At 37.6% G+C, this 27929-nt stretch overlaps 1 protein-coding gene across 6 annotated transcripts; it reads right to left on the reverse strand.

Moving 5' to 3' along the window:
• Positions 1 to 520: 520 nt before the first annotated feature.
• On the reverse strand, positions 521 to 27594 carry RUFY2 (RUN and FYVE domain containing 2). Of its 6 annotated transcripts, none has more exons than XM_054832392.1 (18): positions 27498 to 27594; positions 24562 to 24735; positions 23956 to 24073; positions 22347 to 22448; positions 20936 to 21059; positions 18683 to 18744; positions 17998 to 18063; positions 16124 to 16190; positions 14853 to 14954; positions 14004 to 14120; positions 13228 to 13395; positions 11662 to 11759; positions 7629 to 7748; positions 5711 to 5840; positions 5040 to 5134; positions 3981 to 4029; positions 2957 to 3034; positions 521 to 2101 (listed from the first exon to the last, which is right to left on the reverse strand). In XM_054832392.1, exons 1-18 carry the CDS (start codon positions 27499 to 27501, stop codon positions 1958 to 1960), a joined length of 1818 nt encoding a protein of 605 aa, XP_054688367.1. In that variant the 5' UTR covers positions 27502 to 27594; the 3' UTR covers positions 521 to 1957. The 6 variants fall into 6 exon arrangements, 2 of the variants coding, with proteins under 2 accessions (XP_054688367.1, XP_054688366.1); XM_054832391.1 differs by having other exon boundaries at positions 16124 to 16193; XR_008577908.1 differs by lacking the exons at positions 521 to 2101; positions 2957 to 3034; positions 3981 to 4029; positions 5040 to 5134 and adding an exon at positions 6731 to 6845 and having other exon boundaries at positions 5710 to 5840; positions 16124 to 16193.
• Positions 27595 to 27929: the final 335 nt, after the last annotated feature.

Below are 27929 nucleotides of genomic sequence, written 5' to 3' on the forward strand. Positions count from 1 at the left end.
TACGTAGTTTGATGCTAAGGGAAATAAAACCACGTCGAACATACGGTATTCACCATTTTGTTCAAGGCAAAAGGTTTTACCTGGAGTAAGTAAAAGCAATCTGAATAATTATTCACTACTTGAGTGACATTTCCCCATACAAAGAAGGCAGCACAGAAGAGGAAAGATTGCAGTTAAGTAATAGAAATGTTACAGAAATGCACTGTATTTATTTTAAAATTGATTTTGTTTAGTTGCCTAATTTTTGAAAAGTTACTTATGAAAGCAGTACAGATTAGTACCACCTCTATCCTAGATCAAACCCTGCTGTCCCCATAGGTAAAACTCACCTGTAGACACTCAGAATGCTTCCACGGGAGGCAGGTGAGCAGCGCTTGGCCTGTCATGTCACTAGCAGGGTAGCTCCCCCGCCCCAATGTAGGCACAGACTTTCTAAGCAACTTGAACAAGTCAGAATAAAATCCTCAAAATATTCTGAATTACAAATTTAAATAAAGTGACATTATTCCCACAGTTAAGTTGCAGATCAATTAAAATTTATTTTTTCCAAAGGCTATATACAGATTTACAAGTGTTTGGTTTGTATTTTACAAAAAGTTACATTCGGTAATTTTAAAAACATTTTTCTTTACAAAAGCTACAGAAGCAACTACACTGAGGTGTTAAAAAGAACAGCTGTATTAGCTTTTAGAATATTAACTAAATGCCTATCCTTAAAAGACAAAGCTAAGCTAAACCAAAGTGCAAGAACAATTAAAAGACCTGTTTCAAAGCCTCCCTTCTACTGTTAGCAAAAATATTCCAGGCCCACAGCTGAAGGAACCACCAGGCCAATAATTCTGCTGACAGCTCATCAGCGCTGACCAGAGCGTGGAGGTTCCACAGCTGGACCCCATTGCACAAGCGGCTAAAGGGAAGAGGGTAGATTGGTTCAAGTGCAGTGATGTGGAAGCGAGGACAATTTATCAAAGGATGTGTTTCTTTTTGCCTACAGGAAGAGTAACGATTTACATTTCAGCAGAAGTTCCTGTCAGTGTGAAGAGTGGTCAGACCTAGATGTACTCAAAAGCGCTCTGGAAGAAAAAATGAAGTTTAGGATCAAACTCCGAAAGTTTGAGAAAGATTATGGCAAAATAAGGAAGAACCTTCAGGTCCAACACAGGAAGGACACAATCCTCAGTATTTAATCCTAGTCTGTCCTGGTGGCAGATTCACTCTGCTTCTGGAGCTAGACAGTGACTACCCGTACAGGCTCGAAAGCAGGACTTACATAAAAATAATGCAAAGATATCTGCTCAATGACAGGCAAAAATCTTGTGAGGGACATCTCTCTTTTCATGGAAACAAAGATATGTCAAATTAATAGTTAATTTAAAAAAATAATTCAGCAAAATGCACCTTCCTTCAAGTGCCTAGAAGCACTGCTTGTTATCTGACAAAATCTCCCCTTACACCCGTGACTACAAAGACCAGAGTCATCAGTGCAATATTCTTGGATGTATCAAAACAAATTGAGGGGAAGTAAACAAATACAGTATTTGGCAATAACTTACTGGACCACTGCATTAATTGGATCACTTTTTTAAAATACAATTTAAAACTAGCTACCGCACAGTTTTGCTTCACAACAGTGTATCACAGGCACATTCTGCAGCAGAACTAGGTTGGACTTGTTGCAGACTAGCCTGTAAAAGCAGGTAAGTGTATAATCTTTTTCAAGGTCATCATAACAACTAAGATACTCATCAAATACGTGTTAATGCTGAGTCTCCTCTATCAGCTGTCCTGCTTCCTCCAAAGGAGCTTCTGAGCCATTTGGGAGGCTAACATTGCCATCTCTAGACTGCTTACCTGAAATTCTGGAAATACTGCTGTACATTCTTTAATTGTTTGTTTGTTGGGTTATTTTTTTTACAGGATTAGCTAAATACCAAAAGGTAATGAATAACTTGTAAGGTTATGGCACATTAGAAGAGCACCTCTGTATAAGTATTGCATGGCAGGAATCACAGACCCGAACAGGCTTTGGTGAAGAAGGCAGAGGCAGTTCATTGTCAGAACAGGCATTACAGAAGATCTCACCACAGTTTCTACAATGGTGCTAAATAACGGGGAGAAGAAGAGGGGGGAAAGGAAAGAAAATTAAAATTTACAATGGGAATATACTTGGTAATTGGCTACCAATAAACAATATACACAGAGCAGTCTGAAATGGGATTCCTTCCACTTTGGTCTGAGCACGGAATCAGTTTTCAAAAGATAATTCATCTAAATCCCAATCTATGATGCAATAAACCATGGTCTGTCTAGGATTGCATCATAGATACATAGGTAGATATTCTGTCTAGGACCGTATATATATATATTTTTTTTTATATATATACACACACACACACACACACATATATATATATATGCTTTGCAGATTTCATTCAATCCTTGGATTACGAACATACTCTGCTGTGTAAAAATATAATATAAGCAATGATATTAAAGACAGCGGATGATTGTCAGGTACCCGAGTTTTAAAATAAAAAGGCAAAATAAAAATTCCTGCACACATTAATAAAGCACAGAAATTAACATCATATTTTACTGTAAAATGACATTAAATTCCTTATTTCTTAGCATATTGCATTTAAAAATGCCATAAAAAGACTTCTACACGTGTCAAAGTGTAACAGTGCCAGAGCTGACAAGTACTGGAGACGATGACTCCACAAAGTAGGTTGAATAATTTTTAAGTACATTCCTTTGTAGCACTTCACCAAAAGGCAGCATTTATTCTGAAATTAGGGCCCAGCTGCATTGTACATATCAAAGAACTAGAAAGACATCTCAAAAATAACTATGCATTCATCTGAGTGTTGACATTTCATGCCGCACCTCTAGGATAATTAATGTTTTTCTCAAAATACACGTAAACAAGTTGGAAGAAATTTCGTTCAAGTTTTACCTTCCTTTTGGAAAGAGAAAATTCCTTTTCACATAACTTGCAATGCGTAGCCTCTTTGTCCTTCAACCAAACTTGGCCCTAGAGAAAAAGAAATTATCTTAACTGTTTGTATCTGATGAAGTTAAACTCTGGAACAGGACAAATCAATAGCAGTACATTTACTGCCTGAATCGCTTAATGTCCTGACACCAGTATAATGTCTCAAAGACACTCTAAAGCAGTACTCATCTGCTCCGAAACACTGCAAAACCTTCGAGACAAGACAGAGCAGGAACAGGTGCAAAGAGAGCGTGCTCCAGGTAGTAAAGCTGGTCAACGGCTGAGCTGGGAAAAGCAGAAAGGTATCCGAAGTCTCAGAGCTGAAACTATTTCCCTGTCCATCACATAGGAACAGTCTCAAGATGCAGGGAAGCAAAAAAAAAAAACATTGTCAAGAACTGTTAATTTCCTTCTGTCTAAACCAATGAATAAAAACAGGAATCTGCTCAACAAAACTACTTCACGTGTCTTTATTTGGATTGAAATAACACGCAAGGTGACATACCACGTGGTGGAACATGTGCAGACACAATCTCTGCTCTCAAGTGCTCCCTGTGTAACTCTCTAAGAAAGTTCCAAACCTCCTGTCATTGCAGATCATATTTTATCAGCTTTGGTGCTACAAGTTTACTTACTTCCTAGGATGATCAAATATTTATTGATCACTGAGAAGTAGTACATAATTTGAACTCAGTAGGCCACATATTCTGTACCAGATACACTTTGTAAAATATAGAAGGGTGTACCATTGCAGGAAAAGCGTCAAAATGCATAGCTGTACATCAAACAAGAAAAAACAAAAGCAACCGAGTATCGTTTTCCCATGAGGTTACAGGGAGTCTGTGGTTCTCTCCCAGTGGAGGAAGTCATACAAAGAGTCTCTTCTCAATAGCTGCTGTTGGAGAGAAGTCTTCTCATGCTTACAAAATATTTGAAAGGGAACAGTAAAAAAATAATAATTCTCTTTCCTCCAAATACTACTGACCTGCAATGCTTTGTTTGCTTCTTTTATATCTTCTATTTTCAGCTTTGACCTAAAGAATAAGATAAGGCTATTTCAAACTTCTATGTTGTCAGTTATGGTCTAACAACTTTAAAAGTTGTAGGTCCTTAAAAATTCTAAGCAAAGTACTCTGAAATGTAGTTAGTATTTTATATTACAGTAGCATCCAGGAGATGCAATCACTATCATGCCTGCTGTAGTAAGCACTATACAAAGACAAGCTCTCTCCAAAGAGCTCAGAATGGTGTAAATTTGCTTGGGGTTATGTGGCTAAGAGAAATTTGTACCACCAAATACCTAAAGCTAGCACACAGCACTGGTACAAAACCAGAATTTAAAACTTCTGGACTTGTACAAGACCACACTGTGCCATTACGGAGAAACCAGCCTCCCCACAGCCATCCAGTGCCAACCCACTCAGAACTGAGTCACAGTATATATACTGTTATTCTATAGGGCATGAAAGTCCACACTAGTCACAGTAAAACTGCTTAGATGAAACTTTAAAACACATAACAATGACGAGAGCTGCGCTCAGAGCTTATTGCTCACTGTAGTCTGAAGGGGTTTTGGTAAGGTAATGCCTTACGTCCTCTACAGACTTAGCAACAGTGGCCTATGATTGTCGTACAGTCTTCATCCCTTCAAAGAAAGGAAATCATGAACATGCATCCGCATAAAAAGATACAGACTGTCCTGCTGGAGCCAGAGCTGTTATCTTCTCCTTGGGTTCTTCTTTGGGAATGCCACAACATGCGAACTAGCCAACCGTTTTCAATGCAAAACAACCCCTAATGCCCCCAGGCCCTTTTAAACTAGCATTTTCTGTTCAGAGCACTACGACTACCCATGAGTTCACAGCTAGCCCACCAGCCAAAAATAAGAATAAACAGAGCTGACCTAACTAGACATATTTCTTTCTGGTAACTATCTAGGTAATATTGTCATATACAGTCTAATTCACATGACCATCATCCTATTATTTTTCTTAATTCAAGTTAATATGACAACAATAATCATCATCATGAATAACGAAATTACTCGCTCAGCTTGGATGCCAGTTCTTGGAGAGCAGCTTCTTGGTCTTGACATATCCTTTTCAGTTGCTTGTTTTTTTCCTGAAGTTTAAGGAACTCCTTAAAACAAAACACAAAGCAAACAAATAAAAAAACCCCTCCAATTATTCTCAAAATTGTATTTGCCTACTTCACAAAGCTCATGTTACTAAGCAAGCCAAGTGAATGAATAATCCATCACACTCTCCATTAAGATTCCCAAATCCAATTCAAACAGCAACAACACAGGATTAAACTCTCTTAGACCCCAAGCGATGAAGCTTTTTTGCTTCTGCAGGCCTCTCCAGGAAGAAAATAAAACCAACTGATTGCAGAGATCAACAACACTGTATAGCCACGGAGAGCAAGTCAGAAAGAAGCTGAAGCACTTTCTGGCCTACTATGAGAAGTCTTCAGTACAACTGAGAAAGGAAAACAAGGATTTCATTTTTCCTTATTCAAAGCACTGAGTTCTGATCTGAGGACTAAATGGGGAGTAAAAAACCGGGGTTTTTTTCCTTAATCTATTTGTGAGAATACATTAATCTAATCTCTCTTATCTACTTGCAGAAATTCTTAAAAATACCATGTCTAAGTCCATCATTAACTTTGCAGTCAATTTCTAAATTACTAGTCAAGTTTTACTGCAGAATTTACTTTTTTAAGGTTAATTATTTCTTGGGTCTCTATTCTCAGATGAGATACAGTTTCTTTTTCCTTTTGAAGATCATCCTCTAAGGTTTGCCGCCACTCTTTTTCTATCTTCAAATCTGTTTCCAGCTGAAGCCTAGAATATGCAAAACAAACAAACAAACAAACAAAATAACTGTGCACAAGAGTATCATATTTAAAAAACAAAACTAAGTTTATTTCTGGGTGCAATATACTATTATCATAATAAATTATCAACTGACGTATTCTAGAACAGAAATAGTGTATCTATATAATAGTATTTTAGACATCGGCATAATAAATAAAACACCGTCACTTAGAAAATGTTTTTAAAGAGAAGCTTGTTTAAAGGACCAAGAATACGGCATAATCTTGAAGAGCCGACCCTTGTGATAAATGAGCAAGAGAAGATTAACCACAAAATTCTAAAGTGGTTTTAAAATATGCATAAGGGAAACTCCCCTTAACCTTACATAGCTTGTTTCTAAAATAAAACCAACCACACTGCCATCGGTGATGCAGACAATGATTGCATATATCTCTGGTGCTCATAAAAGTTTTTTAATATGACACCCTTAGATGTGCATCTTCTATTTTAGACTAAGGCTTATGGCATTTTGAACAGAATTGAAAATAAAGGAGGAAGGACTTTAAATTACTGTTTTGATTGAGCTTTCTACATAGCTGAGGTTCCACATAAACAAGTATCTAAATTCTATTAGTTTAACTGGAGTCCAGTTAAAGGAATTAGGGCTACTCTGATGGAAGATCCACTCTAGCTGGAATTTGCCTTTCGGTTTCGTGGAAGAGTTGGTGCTTAGAATGTTATGGAGAAACCAAAGGATGGAAGCACATTGCTCAACCTTCTCGATCTAATTTGTGCCAACACAATAGAAGAGGAAAAAAGCTGAGAGTAGTCATGCAAGGTTTTTTTTGATGGAAAACCTGTATCCACATTAACTTTCCTGTTTTACAAGCAAAACCATTTTTAAAGGAAAGACTTACATTTTGGGGAACTACCTCAGCATCTGGCTGGAAAAGATCGGAAGTGAACAAGACCTTGAGGTTTCAGAATTGCAGAATTCTAAGGCTGGGGTCTGAACTGTTCTTTTGCCAAAATCTGCAAAGATGACTGTGGTAGTAAAGTGAACATTTGTCATGAGAGTTAAACAAGTTTATTAACATTCAGAGTTGTAAGAGAGGCAGGGTGAGCTAATAATTGGATTGGAATTCACTAATTTTTAAGCCCCAATCCTTGTTGTGCCACAGATTTGCACTGTCTTAAATAATTTGCTTGTTATCTTTCCAAACAGGGAAATTACCTGCCCTTACAGGGAGCTTTTTACATTACATATTTATTTAAATCAGTACTGAAGGATTTAACAGGGGAAAGGCTAGAGGGTTGGCTTTTATATTACTTTTTAATATTTATGATTCCAGTGGATTTTTATTTTTTATTTTCTGCACAGCGGTAAGTTAAACCACTTCTACCTTATTCATAAGCCTGATCAATTAAACTATTTTTATGCCATTTAAGTTTATACTACTACATACTTGTGGGTGTTGTTGAAAGTGTGTATTACTACTGCTACTACACTACATATTTTCCCCCACTTATGATAATTTCCTCATGAATTAAGCTGGCACTTTTAGACAAAAAATAATGCTGTTCTTCCCCCTCCTTTCAAGCTGCACACCATTTTAGAGACACCTAAAAGTAGTTTGACTTTGTTGGAATGGCGTATTTTCTTCCACCTTGCCAGTACCTAGCATGAAGATCTGTAGTACTTCCATTCTGTTCAAAACCATTTATCACCAACCAGCCTGCATTAAGACACAGGACATATTGCAATGTAGAATGTTTACTGATGTGTATTTTTCCAAACAGGAAAGATATACTTACAGTTGTTTCTCCTTCTGGGAGAATTCTTTCTGCAGACTTTCAGATTTATTCACATATTCCTGTTTAAGTTTCTCGTCCTCGGCCTCAGCCTCCATTTGAGCCTTCTCTGCTTGCTGCAATCTGGTGTAATTCAAATCAACTTTGGGTAAAACTGAAGCTAGAACTAGGGTGTAGAGGGTGAAGAAGACAAATAAAAGAAAAATGGGGAAATAGAAACATTTCTAAATAAAAACAAAGTTTGGGGGAAACTCACAAACTCAAACGAGAAATCCATACAATGCCTAGAGAACGAGCTCCTGTTTTTTCATACAGTAAGAGAGTAATCACTGTAAGTAATCACTGTTTTATTTTATGCTCATTAATAACAGATGCCAAAGCATGATGATACATATTTTAGAATTGAAGCATATACCTTAATGCTTTTTTTTTTCCTTTAGCATATGTTCATGTGTTATTTTTGGAAGCTTTTTTCCCCCCACCAGATAAATCCTGTAAAAGTACTTGGCTTGTACTAATCACCCATTAAGAAAGGGCAGAGCATGTGTTGTGCAAAAGCAGCTCAAAACAATTCAGGCATAAGGCTGAATACAGAGCACTGCAATCAGCAAAAAACCCACTTAATTAGCCTAATACAAGACACACCCTGACAACTCCCACTACATTTATAGAACTACCTCAACTACATCATATTAGTAAATTAATTTAAATAATCTGTATTAAAAATAATGCATTCTTACACTGGTTAAAATAGCTCCATACTATAGACAAAATAAACTGATTAATCAAGAAGTGAGGGATTGTGGGTTTTTTTAATTTAATCTTTCCTTTCTGAATTCCAGGGGTTTGTTTCTGCTTCAGCTAGCACTTCCCTTGGAATCCAGTAGTTCACTGTGGTTCCGCTCTGCTTGGTCACCTCTTCAGTCCAAAAAAAGATGGATGTAATGTAACCAAGGTAAAGGTACTAAAATGGAACTTGTGCTGTATCATGACTACACCTGTCTCAATGAAAAGGCAGGAGAGTAAAAGAGCCTGTAAAATACCATTGAATGTCCCTACCTCCTGCGTCGGTTTTAACAAAAGTGTTTCAAGGGCCTCTCAGGTAAGTGGTGGGAGAAATCTCTGATACTCTCTCTGTGCTTGATTTCTCACTTCCCAGCAGCTAGCTGAATGCAGAGTAACTCACAACTCCTAGTATCGGCTAAAAAGAAATTAAGTCAGCCAATATGTCTACATTTGTGCTTCTACTGATGAAGTTGCACCAGCAGGACTTTCCACAAGCTGCCAGTGAACAAGTGAAGACTGGAATTAAACTACCTTATAAAGCGTGTACTTTCTCATTCAACTATACTAGTTGTTTTAACAATGTTCCCAGTCACGTTCGCAATGGTAGTGCACAGAGGGCCAAAACACGTATGGAAAGGAGAATACTGGGAAAAAGCAGGGTCAATTCACTGGGCAGAAGCAGCTACACAAGACAGTAACACCAAAAGCAAGTTAAACCCCTAAATCACAAAATTAAACTGCAGTGTAGTTTCCACAACCAAGGCAGAAAGGGAGCTAGCCAACCCAAGCTACAGCACCATCCTCTAGACCAGCACCAAGGCTAACTGCCCCACTGTAATTCAGACAAGTGCTGAGCTGGACCGAGTTTGCAGCGGGATTTGCGATTCTGGTGATACTGAGGCAGATACTTGTTTGCATAGATGACCATGAGATGGTTAACACCCCCATTTCTGCTATGGTCTACCTGTTGTTCTATTCAGTGTTTCTGGTTTGGTTTTCTTTGAGGATGGGAGGTATTTATTTATTTTTATTTTTTTAGTAGCCAGCCCATGTTAAAGGCTCTTTCTGATTCCAAACCAAGGAATAAGGTAATATATAGTCATGGAGTAGAAGGCCTTTCTGCATTATTGCGTCCTGCCCCCACTTTTGCAATCACATCCCTTTCTGCTGAAAGACTCTAAGGTTCTTTTCCCAGTTAACTCCCCCTCCACACTTCAGAGCAAACAGTGCATCAAGGGCAGTCAGCAGCTAAAACTCTCTTATTTCTGCAGTGCAAACAAGCAGAAATAGGAGTTGTAAAGACTGCCTAATGATGGTGGAGGGAGGGAAAAGGGGTTGGGCAAAACCACAGGTTATGTTTACAGTGCAGACACAGCCACAGACAGGCAAAAGCCTTAGCTGACAAACAAGTTAGACAAGTTCAGGATCTGGGCCCTGAATGTAAATCCTATTTATTACTACAGCTTCCACTGTAGCTATCATAGTGCAGCTGCTCTAGGCAGGAGTCACAGCTACAAAATTTGCTAGAGCGCACTGCCCTCCCTGTCTGGAGCCCCATCCAAGTCCAGGCTCCAAACACATTTTAACTCCGTGAAAATATTTTACCCCACGTCACATCACTAAAAAGAAATTGTGCTTTAGCTGTTTTATCCCCTGTAATTCTTCCACCGTACATACTGAACATATATGTTGACACCACCCTCTTTTTTTAAGTACATTGTTCTGATATAGCACTCAACCCCCCTTCACCCAAACTGCTGTCACACTGTTTAAGAAAACAGTGCTAGTTACAACCAAAAAACCCAACAGAGAGCATGCTTTTGGGATAAATACAGCCTAAAAGTGAAAAAAATAAGCAGGGAAGAAGGGAAATACTAATCAGAAGGGCTACTTTTTAAATCTATTAGTACCATAAAGAATAGGAAAAATCACTAGATTAGAAACGTCATAAAACATACAGTCAAAGTAAAGATAGCTAACCTTTTAAAATAAACTTTGTTTGACAATTAAGAAGTGATTAAATAGCATTAGAAAACTAGCTTACATTTGCTTAATAATAGTGCAATAGTTTACTTTTTTAACTTTTTTTTTTTTAAAGAGGGGTAAAGTGAGATCGGAGATGATGTTCTTTCAGAAAACAAAATAGAACCCAGCTACGATCAGTTACAGTGCAGGATTTCTAATATCACTTTATATTTAAAATTGTAACTTTAAAATTCTTAAGGTGTGTTTTATCGGTAATTATTTAAACACAACAGATCTGGAGGAGCTTTCAGAATGATATATCTTTGACAAGTTTATACTGGTGCTGAGCTTCACTGCTGGCACATTTGATGAATGACATTGCAATAGTCCTGGTTTGAGTTAACAGATCTTTGTCACTTCATGAATGCAGTGGACAAAAATCAAAGACATATGAAGGCAGCAAAATAGTAAAAAACAAAAATTGGGATAAAGGATAAAAAGAAAAAGAAAAAAGAGGAAAAAAGGATGTCAATAAAAGAATATTCATGTCACTGTTTTTTTAATACATAACCATGTTTTTCATAATCAGATTTAAATGAAAAAAAAAAGGACATGTCAAACACCAACATGACAGGGCTTATGGATATGTTGTATTTTACAGTTAAAAAGATCAATGTTGCATATAGGCCACTAAATTGAAACATATGAATCACATTTTAATGTTATGTAATACATGCAGTCTAACCATAATGTAAATTCATGTACTGGAATTTTAGTCTTTCACTTTTCAACCTTTCAGTGTAAAAACTCATTATGTCATTGAAAATAATGGTACTTCCAAAGCAATGGACAATTTTAATAGCTTCAGCAAATACAGCAGTGATCCATGAAGGCATTAAATGTTTATATTAAGCACATGCTTAAGTATAAGCAAGATTAATGCTTTGGTTTCTATTGCATTTCATTCAGGTGGGGAAAAAAAAAAGAGGTAATAATGAATCCGAATTTGGAAACAGCTGAACGAACAACTTTTGATATCGGCAGAAAAACCTAGGACCAGAAGATGGTGGAGGAAGAAAACTGAAAGATTAAGTTTTTATTTAAAATAAGTGTACTTGTTAAAAAGAAAAAAAAAATCAAACCATAAAGCACTAGTTAAAGTTTCAGAAAGGTTCTTTTTAAATTTTCTCATTAAAAGTGACATTTCAGTGGCAACTGTGTAGGAATGCAGTAAAATGTAAGGGAATGGACACATGAATGAAGAAAAACAAAGATAGGCCTGTACCTTTGTTCTAGTTGTTTCATAGTTGCATTAATTTGGTTGGTCTTATCCTCTAATCGACCAATTATTTCATTCTTTTCTTTCATAGCATCCTCAGAAACCTGTGTTATAAAAAAGGGTTAAAACTGAAGTAGTATATTATAGTGTTACCTCCTGGGGTTTTTTCTTCAGTTATCTGAAGGGAGAAATGTTAAAATGGCTTCAGGTTTTGATTCTTTTTAAACATTCCCATCTAAAAAAATGTAGTTGACAGTACTTAAAATTTTCTGCCTAGCAAATCTGTAGTTTTGTACTTTGCAAGTGTAGATGCTATATAGTAAGTACACATTTTTCATTTTGGTTTCCTTCCTTAGTTAATCATTTGGCAAGTCAACTTAAAATCACTGATCATCTTTAAGTAGCCCGTCAGAACCTTACCAATAAAGAACTAAGACGCTTAGTCCTGGAAATCACAAAAGTTCTCCAACTCTTATCAAACTACCATACGGGCCTAAAAATCTTTTAAGAATTTTACTAACATATTTCACAATTTTGATTGCTTGCAGAGCTGTTCCAACCACAGCTTAAAGATCTAAATAAAAGGTAGAGCATTATCCTTGCTATACAGATCAACGCTATCAACTGGTCCTTAACGAGTACAGATTGGGCATGATTAAACTGTTTTACTCTGCCCAGGAAGTGGGTCTGAATGTCATTAAGTGAAATCAGTGTTACCCACAGTCCCAAGAAGTACAGCTTTAAAAGAAAAAACAAAACCCTACAGATCCTAACACACTGAAGAACATTCTGTTCTTATTTTTCTTTCCAGCTCTATTTATACTTCTTTTCCTCTGATCCAGTTTCCTCACAGTTGCAAGTGGAAAAGTAGCATCCTTTGTCCATCATCTCAATTATCTCTCCGCAGCATCCTATTTTTTTTCCCCTCATTCCACCACAGATTTGACTGGTTTCTTGTGCTGGTTTTGACAATTTATTCCATAAACCAAATTTATGTTCTCCATAAATAATTCACTGCTAAACTTCCCTGGTGTTTGCTCATTTGTTAACTGCATGTTGGGTCTCTGAGATCCACATTCTCCCAAGGAAGCATGGCATTGTTACAGATTTTCTTTTGTTGACAGATTAAAAACACCCCCAACCTGTAATTAGCCTTTTCCATTTAACACAACCCTGTTTTCCAAATACCTCGCCTTACTTTGAAAGTTCAGATCTCCTCTTTACCTCCTGACCACCTGCCTACATTCTCTTGGATTTTTATACAACGCAGGCCAAAAGTGTCATTATCACTGGATATACTATCACTCTGTCTATTCCATGTAGCATGTTATTATGCCATGATCTTATTCTCATGCTCTTTTCTTCTATAAACCCGCTAATATTAAGTGACTGCCTTAAGAACTTCTCTGTGTGAAATCATGCTTGCTTCAGTAATGTTCCAAAATGACCTAAGAAGTGGAAAGAAACCAAGAATTAAGGGAACAGCAGTATTTATCTGAACAAAATGGAAATGCATCTCTCTCACTCCGATCAAAGTCATTTCATCCGTTTAACAGCAGATTGTTCCTTTACCTGCAGCTTTTGGTACATTTCCATGTTAATTGCTTTAACTTCATCAAGCTGCTGTCGAAGGCCTATGAGGGTATCCTGTTTCTCATGGATGTCCTTCTCCAGCAACTTCATGGCAAGTTCTATCTCATGTTTCATACTAACTTGAACCACTAGCTCATTCTCCATATCCTATAAAACACAAACACAATGCAAAACAGAATATTTAAATAATTATGCAACATTTTATCTCTGCTTTGAAAAAGACACTAACTCTAAGAGAGCTGCAGCACCACCTATTTCACCACTGCAGAAATTCTGCCCCTCTTTAACTTTGCAAATTATCCACTCCATAAACATTACACTCTCATGTACTTAGTGACTGATGTGGTTTTTTTAACTTTGGGAGAAGACAACTCACATTTTAAGAAATTACCTTGCAGTGTTGCATAGAGTTGCTTAAGTATTAATTACAAAAATAGAACTAAAGGATTTCTATTTCACAAGAATGATTTAGCATACATACAGAGCATACAGTATTGCTAGCAACTTACCTAAAAATTTCTCAAAGAAAATGTACTTTCTTTACTATGCTTTAGCAATATTGTTACAGAAATATTGATGTATTGATTACTGCGTTAAAAAAACCCTTTTTATTACAGGCAGTTAGAGAAAAGGCAATTAAAGTCAATTAAAAGCAGCATCTAAGCTCAGCAAAAGCAAAACTAGAAATATTTATATACTGGCTCTTCTCAAGCATAATCTTTTCCAGAAGTGCTGTGTAATTCTAGAAAACTTACTTGTCGAAGCTGTGACTCTTCTCGAAGCTGTCTACGCGCTTCATTGTACATTTCATCTAAACCCTGCCTGGAATGTTTGTACGTCTGAAGTTCTGCTTCAACATCCACTTTAGTTGCCTACAAAGATACAGAGAATCTGTCTGTCTTCAACACAATGTTAGCAGTTAATAGCATAAATTTAACACTTGTGGGAGAAAAAAAGAAAAAAGCTTAAAAATACATTCTCCAAGCACAGTACAAACAGGGAAAGAGCTGTTTCTGCTATATGGTCATAAAACATCTGTACTGCAGTGCAGTCCTCCTTCAGTAAGCCACTCTAATCCACAACTATTTCAGTACTGAACAATCCAAACTCCTGCGTAACCTGTGCTTTTACCAATTACAACACATATAGGAAGCTACATAAAGAGCTACAAATCGCAGCTTAAAAAAAAATTCAGCAATTTACACACAATTACTCCAAATGACATCTCATATAATGAGAAAGCACAGAATAGACAGTTTGCCAACTAAAACATGCACTACTTTGACAAGACTTTCAGATAATATTGCCTTAAATGCTCTTAGATATAGCTTACAGTTTAAAGAAAAAAGGAAGAAGGGAAGAAAAATAGAAAGAATACAAGGAAAAATGCTACAAAATTTGCATATGGTTATAAAACAACCTACTGTCCTATAATTTTGATACATGTATGCCATTATAAAGCTTCCCAGATCTAATAGGTCCTTTCCCAAATAACAGCTGTTTTAGATTTGGCCCAGCTACTGCTTACTTCAAGTTTCAATGTAAGAACGTTCAAATGACAATGAACCACATGACATTACTATGTTAAATACAGTAAAACATACCTCTAGATGATGCTGTGTTTTCATTAAAATGAGGGTATTTTCACTCCTTAGTTGATGGTTTTCTTCCTGAAGTTTGATTATATTGTTTTTGGCTATCGCTAACTGGAAAAAAAAAAAAAGAAAGAAAAGTGACCACTTTTGTGAGTGGAAATAAAGAAAAAATGTTCTGACAAATGCGAGACCCTGACATTCTCTGCCCTATTCTCACAGTCTACCAAACAGAGGTTTAATTCTTTTTAAAGAAAACAAAGCTCCTGGTTTTAGTAATGAGTCACTTTCATTACACAACAGCACATGTATTCAAGATACTTCATTATTTCATGTCTGGTAAAGAATACGCTTTCTTTTCATTGCTTCATTATGACTTAAAGACCCCCAACTCCCTTTCCTCACCCTAATCTTGTTTTTTCCATTTGGATTCAAATATATCCAGTTTCATTCTTTTTTGTACATCTTAATATATCATATGGAGCAATTTAAATAAGAACACCTCTCCCAGATGAAAAGAAATATATTTACAAAAGAGAAAACATTATAGTTGGGCCCTACAGTATACAGCTTAATGTCAGAATTACAAGCCAGGTGACCAAAATAGGTGAACAGCTGGGCTGAAGGCTTGTGAAGGAACTAGAATACTCTGAGAATTAACACTTAAAAAAAAAACATTTTCCCTCTATCTGGGTACATTAATACCCAGGGTGAGCTAGCTATCCCTTCAACCATTTCAGTTTTCCACTTCATTAACTGTTTCTCAAGCAGCTCAGATTAAAAAAGTGCTTTCTCTAATAAAGCTAAATATATTGGAATCTAGTCAAGCATCAAAGATAACCAAAAATATAGGATATAAATACAAAACCAGATATAAACAAGTCTAGAAGCTGTACATAAATATATGGTAAATAAGCAAGAAACAATCCTTTGGCTAAAGCTGAGAACAGTAACAAAACTGCTTGCTGAACTACTTTCTCTCTCATTGCAGCAACTGGTGTCATCCATTATGGACCAGTCATCTGCACGAAATCAGACTGACAGCTAGCATTAAGAAGGGCTTCTTGGCTGGTTTTGTCTGAAGTGGGAAATTGTGATGTTCTGCAGAATTCATTTACTTATGCTGCAGGCCACCTAGGCAAGCTGACTACTGCACCTTTTCTTCAAGCCAAAATAAAGGTATCTGAACATATTATACAGAACTTATGTAGATTAAAATAATGTAAGTGTATTTAGAAAAATAGTGTTTGGCAGTAATTACTTAAAAAAAAAAAAAAAATTACCTCTTCGATCAGTTTAGTGTTTGATTTCTCCAGTGAATCAACTCTTGCATGTAGACTGCTAACTGTGCTACTGAAAAAGAAAAAACATTATTCAAAATTACATAAAAACTCATTCAACCAAGCTGAAAAGCTTTAATAGGAATTACAATGACTAATGGTTAAGTGGTAAAAGGTCTGCTCCCATTATTTGAGGTTTTCCTAAATATAAGAAAATTAGTCTCCTTTGTTGAACATTTATGTATTTCTTTCCAACTCCCAATGTCATCCCTGTCACTCAAACTCCTGTTTGGGTGTGACTTTACATGTATTATTTACATGTATTCTCCCTTTCCTTTATCCTCACAACTATATCATATCCAAACGTTTAATGAGTTCCCTTAAAAGACAGTATGATCTTGTTGGTTTTTTCCCCCCCATAAAACGAAACCATTCTCCAGGTTCTCTTCCTCCAGAATCCATTTCTTCTATGAAATTACTTGCTTTTCCACATTTTTTGAGATTTATCCTCAGGCTACCTCTTTCTTGATGCTTCTTGACTTCATTTATTGAAGTCTCATCAGAATTTTATTCCCTTTTATTACTCTGTGGTTTTTTATCGTATCAAACTACATCCAGGCCTTCTCCATTACCTGATTGCCCATTTCTGCTGTAATTCTGCACATTTTTTTTTTAGACTGCACCTTACACACAGAAAAAACCCCTATTCTGTAACACTTTTCCATGCATTTCTACTGTGGTGTCCTCAGAAGCTACCATTTCATTAAGAATGGCAAGGTAGAGGAGATTAATGCATTCTAGGATGTGTGAAAACAAACAGCTGACCTGAAATAAAAAGAGGAGAGCTGCTGAACCACTGGTTTGCAAGTAATTCCATGCATAAACCAGTGCACAAGAACATACTCAATACACAGAAGCTCACCTGAATAATGATAGCTAAATTGTGATAGTTCTTTTCTCCTCTTAACTTACTTTCACTTTGCTCATATTTGGCACACTCAGTTATTGTGTCCTGTTGAAGGTTTCTGCTCAGTAACTGACACAACTTCAAATCAGAATATCTTTACCGCAGTAGTAGCCATATCTAGTTACTACTAATGATCAAGATTACTTGCATTAAAAATGAAAAAAATACAATTACATTTCAAAAAGGGAACAAGAAGATCAGCTACACTACAGATTCTACAGAAGTTCTTTGTGTGTTTGTCAGGTTTGGGGTTTTTTTCTTTTTTAGCTCCTTGCACTGTTTAATTTTGTACAATATTCCTTAGAGAATTACAAACACTGTTCCTCTATTTGTACAATAACACACACAGTGGTGGACTAGGTTTGCTCCATCCAGCAAAGTAAGGGGGAAAGGCTGCTTTCCTGAAAACTGTTTTTACAGGAACCACAACCTACAATTTATAAGTAGTTTCCAGCAAGCAATGCACCGATTTAGTTTTGGTCCCAGGCATTAAAGCTACAAACTAAAATATTATGAAAGGCAAAGAAACAAAAATATGTGGATTCACCCAGAACACTCAACAATACTTTTCAAAAATTGTTAAATGGACTGCAGTTAAAATCCAGATGAAGCTTTTAATTGCTGTAAAGTTATGAATTGTGAGGACACTGATCAGTTTTGGCCGGCTGTTTTTCATTTCTTTGAAGAATAAAGGTTCTCACTGTCAAAAACAAAAGCATGAAAACCGAGACTTCCTGAGTCTCTCCAGAAGAGTGCATCCTTTCCAACTTCACTACATCCCCAGTCTAAACATGAAGAATTTGCACCCCTTTCACTGAAGTTCCCTCTCACAAAGCTGTGGTACTAAAGGAATTAGAGGTGTTTTACCTGTAAGCCTGGACTAACATTCATACTTCAAAGTAATACTTACTTCAGTTGTCTGTTTAGTTCTTCAACATAATTCTTTTGGTCCAAAATTGCAGCAATCTGTACATTTCTAAAGCAAGCACATAATAAAATCCACTTTAACAAAATGATGTAGTGAACCATGTACTGAAAATATACATATCTATCTGTCATATACAAATTTCCATCTCAATGCTTTTTAAAAAGAAGGGAAGCAACTTCATCTCACAATAATGAAGTCAACAACTTACATGTTGTGACATCAATGAGAGACAAAAAACTCCAATGCCTTAACTGCAAACAATTTCTCTACATGAAACATAAGAACAAAGAACGTAAGAGAACATAAGTCTCAAAAGAAAAAGGATGTTTATTTACTCTGCCATAACTCTGGTTCTTTGAAATACTGACGAGATGCCAAGCTGAGGGCTTAAAGGTTAGCAGATTCTTTTTCACTGCCACCTTGCAATCCTCCAGTACTGTCCATCAGGTAATGGAAGCAGGTGATGTTGCTGAGGCTTGCTTCAGAGTGAAAATATTCATCCAGCTAACTAGTAATACAGAACAATGTAGCATACAACTTTTCTCAACACCACAAGACCAGAAAACTTCATCTTTAGAGAACACGACTTATTTCTACAGAGAAGAGGGCATCAGTCAAGAAATCATTTGTTAACATGCAAAATCTGAGGTATTTTGTGAGGACATACCTTTCTTTACCTCCAATGTCATCATCACTCTTTAAATACATAGAGAAATCGATCACCCCAACCTAGGGGAAAGCAAACATACACAGTTTCATATCATACAAGTAACTGCTGTTGATATTCATGGTCTTGTATCCACGTAATTACTAAAACCTCAGTTACAACAGCTTTTTCAAGATTGGTCCAGTTTCAGCCAGAAGCCCAAAAAACTGAACCATAATGTTTTACACAAGATTCTTTTTTTTTTTTTTAAGTGTAGTCTTACATATTTGTTAAGAATTATGTTACCTTTGAACAAAATTAACAATGTGCCAGGTACCAAATCCCAAATAAAAGGTAACTTTTTACCTCTGACTGAGCTTAGCCAAGAACTTACAGGAAGACTTTCATTTGGAGAATTATCAGATACTACTCAACTCAACCATTGATTGAGCAGACTTGTGATAATTTATCTGTAGTGTTTCACATGATTTCCTATCACAGCACATCTCGCAAAATGATGTTTCCCCCATGTTTAGCTTTTCAATATTCCTTGCCAAATAATGCTACCTCTCCACAATTGCTGATTCCCAGGTGTGCCAACTCAACTGCATTCATTTTTTATAACCTTCTAAATCTGAATCTAATTTATTTTGTATTCAATTGTAATTTAATCATATATACTACAAATAACATTACCAAAAGTTCTGCTTCCAACTCTATTCATGAACCTCTAGCATAAGTATTTAACCACGTTTGCTTTACCAAACCCCTCATTTTTTGTCTCTAACAGCCTCTTCACAAAAGTATTTCAATTTCTCTGATCTACTGCTTCCTTCTTGAGCCTCCTTTAGTTTTTGAATACAAGTACCTTGCGAAGTCTAACATCTCCTTGGTTTGTACGATGCCCTCCTGACAGTTTCCTATGATGGTCTTCTAGTTGTTCTTTCCATGTATTTTCTAAAAAGTCTCTCCTCCAAAAGATTTTTAAAAAACATATTTTGCTTCTTAAAGCTAAATATTATGTCTATAAAAAAGTAAAATGTTATCTGTATAAAAGGTACTTTGTTTTAATTCTCCCTGTATGCATACACACATTTCACCATTGAACAGCGTTTCCCTAACATACCTAAACTATGCTCCCGGATGCGACTTCCATCATCCTTGAGAAAGTTTATCTTTCTCCTCAATACAACTTGCTGCTGTTGGCTTCTCTGAGAAGGTGCCTTATTTACACTACTCTTCACAAACAGAATTACTCTACAATCTCATCTGAACAGCCACTAATACCTTCTCAAATCAAGTTTTATGTCCCTTCATATAGCAAAGCCACCAAGTGACCTAGATAACAAAAGCGTGACTAGCAACAGATTTTGTAATTTATAATACACACGTATACTTCTCAATACTAAGAAAAGCACGTTGATAAGTTTTCTATAATTACAGGCCTTTCAGTATTATGTCCTCTGGTATGCAAGACCAGTGCCTAAAACATTAGATAGTAACTAGAATGAAGAATTGAATGAACAAGTTAACCCTTCAACAGCACACATACCCAATTAGCCATAACTTTTCTTTGCCATAGAAATTGCTTTTTCATCAAATACATGCTGCAATGCAGTAATATTCACTTAAACTATTACATTTTTTTCCAAAAAGCAGCTGGGAAAAAAAGCAATCAATCAGGACTGAACACAGCCTACATTTATTTAAAAATACTTGTGCATCCGCCTTTAAAAAGAATCCGTCGAGATTTTCTTGGAAAAGATCAGAGTTCAAAGTCAAAGTACTTTGCAAAGGAGGAAGAATTCTAAGTCTTGTTTTGCAGTCTAAAAGCAATCACCCTCTTATAAGGTCTTATATTACACTATGCAAAGCAAATTTTTGTTTCAGGTCCTTGAAACATTCCTATTATGTTCCAGAACAACAATAAATGAACTGAATGGGATAAACCAATCATGGAACTATACTTCTCCCGCAAAGGAAAAGGATGAGTTACGCAATTAAGATGGAAAGAACTCTGCACTGCTACTATTGCATCCATTTGATGACGAAGCATAAAACTTTACTACTGCACTCTGACAATTATCAGCATCTAAAGGTTTGACCCAACTGATGCTGAGGTTAATGCAACAGCCCCCACTGATCCAGGAGCTGGATCATGCCCAAGAGTCTCTAGTAAGATCTCTAACAAGTCATAACTCCACAGTAACAAAATTCACTGTACATAAAATTCTTATGGGTTGCATGTACATTACTTTACCCGTACTGACTTACTTGTGAATCTAGGTCTTCTCCCTTCACACACAGGTTAGCATCTATCACGTTTAACCCAACTAATAGCCCAACAATAACTGCTCCTTCTTCCTCCATCATTAGTGCATGGTACTCATAAAATTCACTGTTAAAGAAGAAAATGGCATCTTAGTGGTATATTCAGTATATTTACATCCAATATATTAATAATAAATGACTTCTAAATCTGAATTGTTTCTTTTATTTTAGCCTTACTCCAATATCCTTAAAGATGAACTGGGTCTGCCCATACTTTCACCTCATAAATATTTAAAAATTGAAAGTGCATGGTTTATCTCAGAGGCTATTAAAAACAAAGATACTATCTTTGCCTCCAGAAATCTGAGCCACAGGTTGCTGAAGGGCTGGGAAATTTGGGGGGCAAGACTTATTTTGCCTTTAAAAAAAAAAAAAACGAACACAAAAAAAGCCCAAAAACAGCTCTTCCCTATACACTTGCTATTAGCCACTTTTGAATAGGATATTGCAGCAGATGGATGTTTGGCCACGCTTGAGTCAGACAAATTTACATTGTTAAGCAACACTAAAGAATGCAAAAGAAGAATGGTAAAAAATTTACCTTGTGTAAAAAAAGGTCAGGACTTTAATGAACACATGCTTGAAATTAACGAAGCCAAGTAAAAGATAAAATGGGTAAGAGAAGAGAAGAGAAACAGAAAGGCCTGAAATGCTGAAACAGTTTTTAAAAACACTCCACTAAACAGCAAAATACCAACGTTTACTTCCTCCTTCTTGCATTTTTTTAAATAAAGTTTTAGACCCTATGAACCAAACCGTGCTTTCAATGGAAAAGTCCATAGCAGTTAAACACCGATGTCACCCTGGCATACCAGCATTATCTAGGCATACAAGAAGTCTTAAAAATATGTACAGGTTATACAACTGAAATTAAGATGCCAAGATTTTTTCCCTTTGTGCTTTGACTATCCCAGCAGAAAGAAGTTATACTAGAAGAGAGCAATGCCAGTTTTAAAACTGTGAAAGGAAAGTTAAGTTCAAGGCAATCTTCCTCTGTGCAATGGTAGCTCAGTAGGAAACCATGCACATGGTAGGGGTGAATTCATCTCCTCTCCAGAGGTTTCTAGTCCATATTCTGCACGGCGGAGCAATGCAGCGGGAGCCATTCCCCATTGCCCTCATCTATGAAAGAAAAGCCAGGCATGTTGCAGAAGGCCCACCTACATGATGGGGAGGCAATGGGCTTTGGTCCGTCTGCCCTGAGGAGTGGAAGAAATCAGCCCACAGGCCAGAAGCTGCACCTTGCTACGCTAAGGGTACATTAAAAAGTAGCAATCAGAAAATAGTAATTTTTTTTTTCAGGAGACTAAACCTCTAGAAATAAATTATAAACAAAATCTACTTAATTGTTTACCTGAGAAGATCTCTCTGAATGATTAAACAGCGAAGATAGTCGGCCATTTTCTTCTGCATTAGTGCTAACCGTAACCAGGCCCGGGCACGGCCCAGTGGTGTTCTGAAAAAAAGGGCATGAAGACAAACAGTCCCAAATTAACAATATATCAATTAATTCACTATCTTAAACATCTTATCAGTCTATTGATAGAGCAATTGGTATTTCTGAAAGGGTATTTTAAACTATTAGTTGAGCAAAGCAGTCTGGGAAGCCATAATGTCTAGGCTTTGACTCCAAGCTCTGGGGTAATATCAGAAAAATTTTCATCAACTCAGCTGGGCATGGGAGCAGACCCTGGAAAGGCCAGGAAGAGAGAAAGCACAAGAGCCCGACAGTAAAATTAACTGTTTTGCTCAGAGAGTGAAAACATGCAACTTCCTACACACTGTTGTATTCAACGTGCTTTGTTCTCACATGGTAGATGGCTAGCAGCAGGGGAAGAATTTTTAAGAGTGGTGCTGTTTTCCTGTAAGTACCTTCTTCTTAACCTGACAGTGCCTGTAAAGATAATCTTGAAGTCCTGTTTCTAGCTGAAGTAAAACGTCTGCAACAATTCAGACTCCTTTCTGCAACTTGCTTATAAAGTCTCCAGAGGAATTGTGAGAAAAGTAACCGAATGTTCATTACAACTCATCACACAAGCTTGCCTTCCCAATCCTATTCTCTGGGTCTACACGACACGTACCAAATTCTAGCTTTAACACATACTTGTTTACAAATTCAGTGGTATCTTAGAAAGACAATTAAAAAAAGATGCAAATGTATGTAACTGGCAAACTTATATCCGACAACTTAAACCTGGGTCTTTAGATCCTCCTCTTCTAGTGCTTGCATACTTAGAAGTTGTAAGCACATAAATTAAAAAAAAAAAAAAAAAATTCCAAAACCCCAACCCAAAACCCACATACCTTGTCAGGATAGGAAGAGTGTAACACACGTGGCAAAGGGTATTATTTCATCTGGCCTTATACAAGCCTAAATAATAATTTACATACCTATGTGCTTTAGATAAGGTCTAAAGCTATAAATTATAACCCTTATGCTGCCATATACAAATCACAACATAACCAAACCCTTTTGGAATTTAATGTACGACCAATTATAAAGCTAAACACAAAAGCGGAGTGCAGAGGAATGGGAGATTATAGTTCATGGCATCAATTTACATTTGAGAAGGATCCTACACACAAGAATCTGAAAAGCTGCCTAATACTTTTCTCTTCAGTATGTTCCCTTTTGTTTTAACACAGTCTTCGCTGACTAGACTCACGCATTTGCTGCAGTTCTAGCCTGCAGACTGTTTGATATACATCCTGTTCCTTTTTGCACCATTTTTGTCCACCATTCAGAAAACTCCCCCCAGGAACATCAGAAAACAACATAAAAATACTATTTTTAATCTGTTTTGTGTAGAACATGAAAAGCTAGCAAGATTCACCTGTGTTCTCCCCCAATATCATGTACTAGCTGTCCAAAGGCTGATTAATGCCAACTGACATCAGGAGGCATCTGTAGATTCTCAATCAGGCCCTTTATTTTCTTGCTGTATTTTCCCAAGACTACTTACTTAAGGCCAGGCAAATCTCTGACACTTGCTGCTATTTCCTCAGCTTCTGGATATAATTTCTCCACAAGTTCCAGAGGACCCCAGATGGTTTTATTGTAACTTAGAAAGGATTTTCTTACTAGGAAAAGAAAAATGAAGTAACTGAATTAATTTAAGTTACTGGAGTAGCTTCCTTCAAAATAGCTGGTGTGATGAAAGGGTTAACTGTTGAGCCTAGACTTCTGGATAACAGATAAGGCACACTGGTCAGCTCACCAGTATACAAAGCCATCTTCCGAATTACTTGGCTGTGAACATAAAATTGCTGTGCTAGAACAAAATAATATAGAAAGGATGACTAGCTAAAAATATAAGCTACGTACGTACATGCAGTTGTGGTAATCCCTGGACCACTTACGACAAATTGTATCGAACGTGGGTAAATGTGAAAATATACGTTGTTAAGTATTAACAATGACACTATTAATTATAAAAGGTGACAATTTACATATTTCATTCACTTCATATATAAAAACAATACACTTTGATTTTATTTCATTCAAGAAAGAAAGGAAGAAAATTGGCATGTTTGGGATGAGAAATATGCAGCTACAGCAATTACCACACCTTTAAGGCCATGCTTCAGGCAGTGCTCCATGACAACAAAGAACTGCTGCAAAGGTGGGTAGTCAGAATCCAGAGTGCGGCCAAAGCTCAAAGCTGATTCAATGAGTCCTTTGATACTCAATTTAGCCATGTTCAGTAAATTTGCTCTTTCTACGGCTGTAGGGTCCTTAACAGCTAAGACAATAAAGAAAAGGAAAAAAAAAAGTTATGGTTCAAGTTTTAGAAGAGACACAAAAGAATAAAATGCTTCATGGCCACCTTGTTCAAAGAAAAACTTACCTTATTCTAGATAAACTCAAAGGAATAATTAGTAAGTGCTAAAAGCCACCATGTTATAGAAAAGCATCCACTACAACAAACAGCCTTACAGATCTTACACTGTTTTAATCGGTGAATGAAAAAACAAGGCCAGAAATGTCAGTTCTCAGGTACTGTGTTGTCTCAGTACCTCTCGGAAGCAGTCAGTAACTACAAATTAATGCAGGCTGTGCTCAAAAGCTCTGCTGCATAACGACGAGCGCCCTTACCATGATATCAAAGCAGCATTCCTATTGATCTAAGTATCTATTTGGTGTATTATAGTCTACCTACAGAAACAGACATCGTACTTCCTTATATTATAAAAAGCTTTCTGCTGTAGTCCTAATTTCACAGTGACATGAACATGCACTTTGCTTCTTAGGTTGTACATAGTCTCAGCCAATAAACCTGGAGCAGTTTCAGGCAAATATTACATATTGCGTGCTGAAACGTCAGTTTTTCATATAGCTACAAAATATTTTCTAAACAGGAAAGTTTAAGAACTAAAGGTTTTGCTTTAACTTAAAGAAGCTTTTAGTAAGCTTTATAAACTGTACACTACAAAATTCACATTTGAGGATTAAATCTAGTCAGTACAAATCCCACAGCTTTTAAAAATCATTCTACTCTGACAGAAAGGACAAGGTTCCTCCTCTTGAAGCTCGAGCTACTGAAATGAGAGTGTTCAGGAGATTCTTAATTTATTTCCATTTATAATGAAGCATTTCAAACATTCAGGCCACCCTCTATTTTTGCCAAACTGGAAGAGAAACAAAACAACCCTCTGTTTATTCACCATGATCAAAGTAACTTAGAAAGAAGCAAAAAAAGTTGATGATGTACTGTTTTCTGCTATTTGTAACTAAATCTAACAAATGAAGTAAAAACCAAACAAATAAAGAACACAGATCATCTTTTTTAAGACACTGAGACACAAATGTAAAAATATCTACACAGATTTGTGTCTGAGAAAATATGTGAGCCTCTTCCTCTGCAAATTTGAGTATTGGTATATGACCTTATCTCTTTCCACATCAGAAAGCATAGAGAACTGTACATATTAAAACCCAAACCAACCAAACAAAATCATTTTAACAGATGGACACTTTCTCGGTTCCTCAAACAGCAATAAAATGACTTGTCTAGTTTCTTGCATACCACAGCTTTATATATTTAGGTATTAGAAACATAGAAAATTAGTTTCTAACTTTTTGTATTCCTAACTGCCTGTCAAGTATCAAATTACCATACAATCTTAGTGTTCTAGGAAAAAAAAAATAATTACTGAGATGACGTACCCATGATAACCTTAAAAACTACTTTTATAGTCTCTCAATTTACCAGTGCTTTAACAGAAAACACTAAAAGATGTTAGAAGACACAGCAGACAATTAACAACAGTGCTCTGGCAAAAATTTACCCAGTTAGTTTGTCTCTTGACTTCCTGCCCGCCCAGCCGCCGGGGACTGAACCAAGCCTACCAAGAGCAGCATCAGTCCCCTGTCTGGAACAGATGGAGACTTGCAACAACAGGAGCATTTCTGTTGGTAAAGCTCATGTCAGACTTCCTTCTTTTTTTGTTAGGTACTTGTGCTAAATATGAGTGTTATTGTAGGAAAAGCCGAGTTTGATTCAGACTTCAGGTGCGTAGCTCTCCCTCGCCATGCATTCACTCTATTTCCCCAAAGGCATCTTACAAATTCCTTTTTCAGGTGACCTTATTTTGACTTCTGGAGCTGATTCTCCCCACAGACAGATTTCCACATCTACTGTCCTTTTAATTGTCAGTCTTTCCAAGGCAGAAATGTGTGATTTACCTACACGTAGCTACTGTTCTTCATCTGCTTCTTAAAAAAATGAAGATTTAGGTTTTTATGTGGCACATTTTCTAATAACTGCTGCTCAGGGATTGTACGGGGTAGACTGTAGATAGATGGAGCAAAATGAGCTACGAAGGGCTCTGAAGGGCTCCTCTCACCCCAGAGCAGCAGCCCCAGAAGGGACTATTGGCAGGTGGCACTGGTGTCACCAGCCTCACCAGAGTCTGACTAGCCAAGCTTGACCCAAGAGGCAATATTCCTCTCCCACTCTGGATGAGCAGCCAAACCCTTACTGCAAACAGTATCTGTGCAAAAATAAACAAAACCCCAAGCACGTAGTCGCTATGGCTCCAGGCTGCACAAAGTCTGTGTCACCTGACAGCTAGCAGAGAAGTCGTCTTTTCCTCCACTAAACCATGCTCGCCAGCATAAAACCCTCAGCCTTCCCAAAGCACGGTCTCCCGGCACACCATCTGGCTCCCATGAGCGCCAGCCGTACCTCCCAGCGACACGGAGGGAGCGAGGGAGGGAGACCTGCCACCACCGGAGCCCCCGCACCGGCTGACAGACCGCGGTAGGCCGTCCCCGACACCAACGCCGCCACCCCCCGATGCCGCGGGCAGCCCCCAGCCCCGCTCTCGCCGCAGCGGACATTTTCTGCCTGTGCGGGCGCCACCGCAACGCGCCTCCCAGGCGTTTCCCCGAGCGACTGAGGGGCGGCGGCAGCGCCGCCGGCCCCTTCCTCCCCCTCCGCTGGCCCCGGCGCCCCCCCACCCACCCCGGTCCCGCTCCCCGGGCGCCGCAGCCGCAGCTCACCCATGGCTGGAGAGGAGGAGCCGCCGCCTCAGCCGCTCCCTGCGGGCCCTGCAGCTCCTCCCGTCCCGCCGCTGCGTGGGCCCGACCCCACCGCCCGCGCCCAAGGGCGCCCCCGGCGGCGGGAGGACCCGGACCCGCCCGGCGGCTGCGGTAGGAACGTGAGCTTTCTCTACCTCTGTCCTATGACATTTATTCCAAAAAAATATAACTCTCTAGCGTTAGATAACGTGTGTCAGAACAAATACTGTAATTCTAGAAAAAGCTCTGAGTTCAGTACCTTAAAGAGTAGTGTGGTGGGAATAAAAGCTGGTCTTTTCACACACACACGCATCTCAACTACTCACAAATTTTTTAAAATTAAAAAAACCCTGAAATTTGAATCTCACCAGAAAACTAAAGAACACTGCAGCCCCTGAGCTCTGAGGTGTTTAA

The sequence above is a fragment of the Grus americana genome, chromosome 7 (genome assembly GCF_028858705.1).
Source record: "Grus americana isolate bGruAme1 chromosome 7, bGruAme1.mat, whole genome shotgun sequence".
Classification (NCBI taxonomy): domain Eukaryota; kingdom Metazoa; phylum Chordata; class Aves; order Gruiformes; family Gruidae; genus Grus; species Grus americana.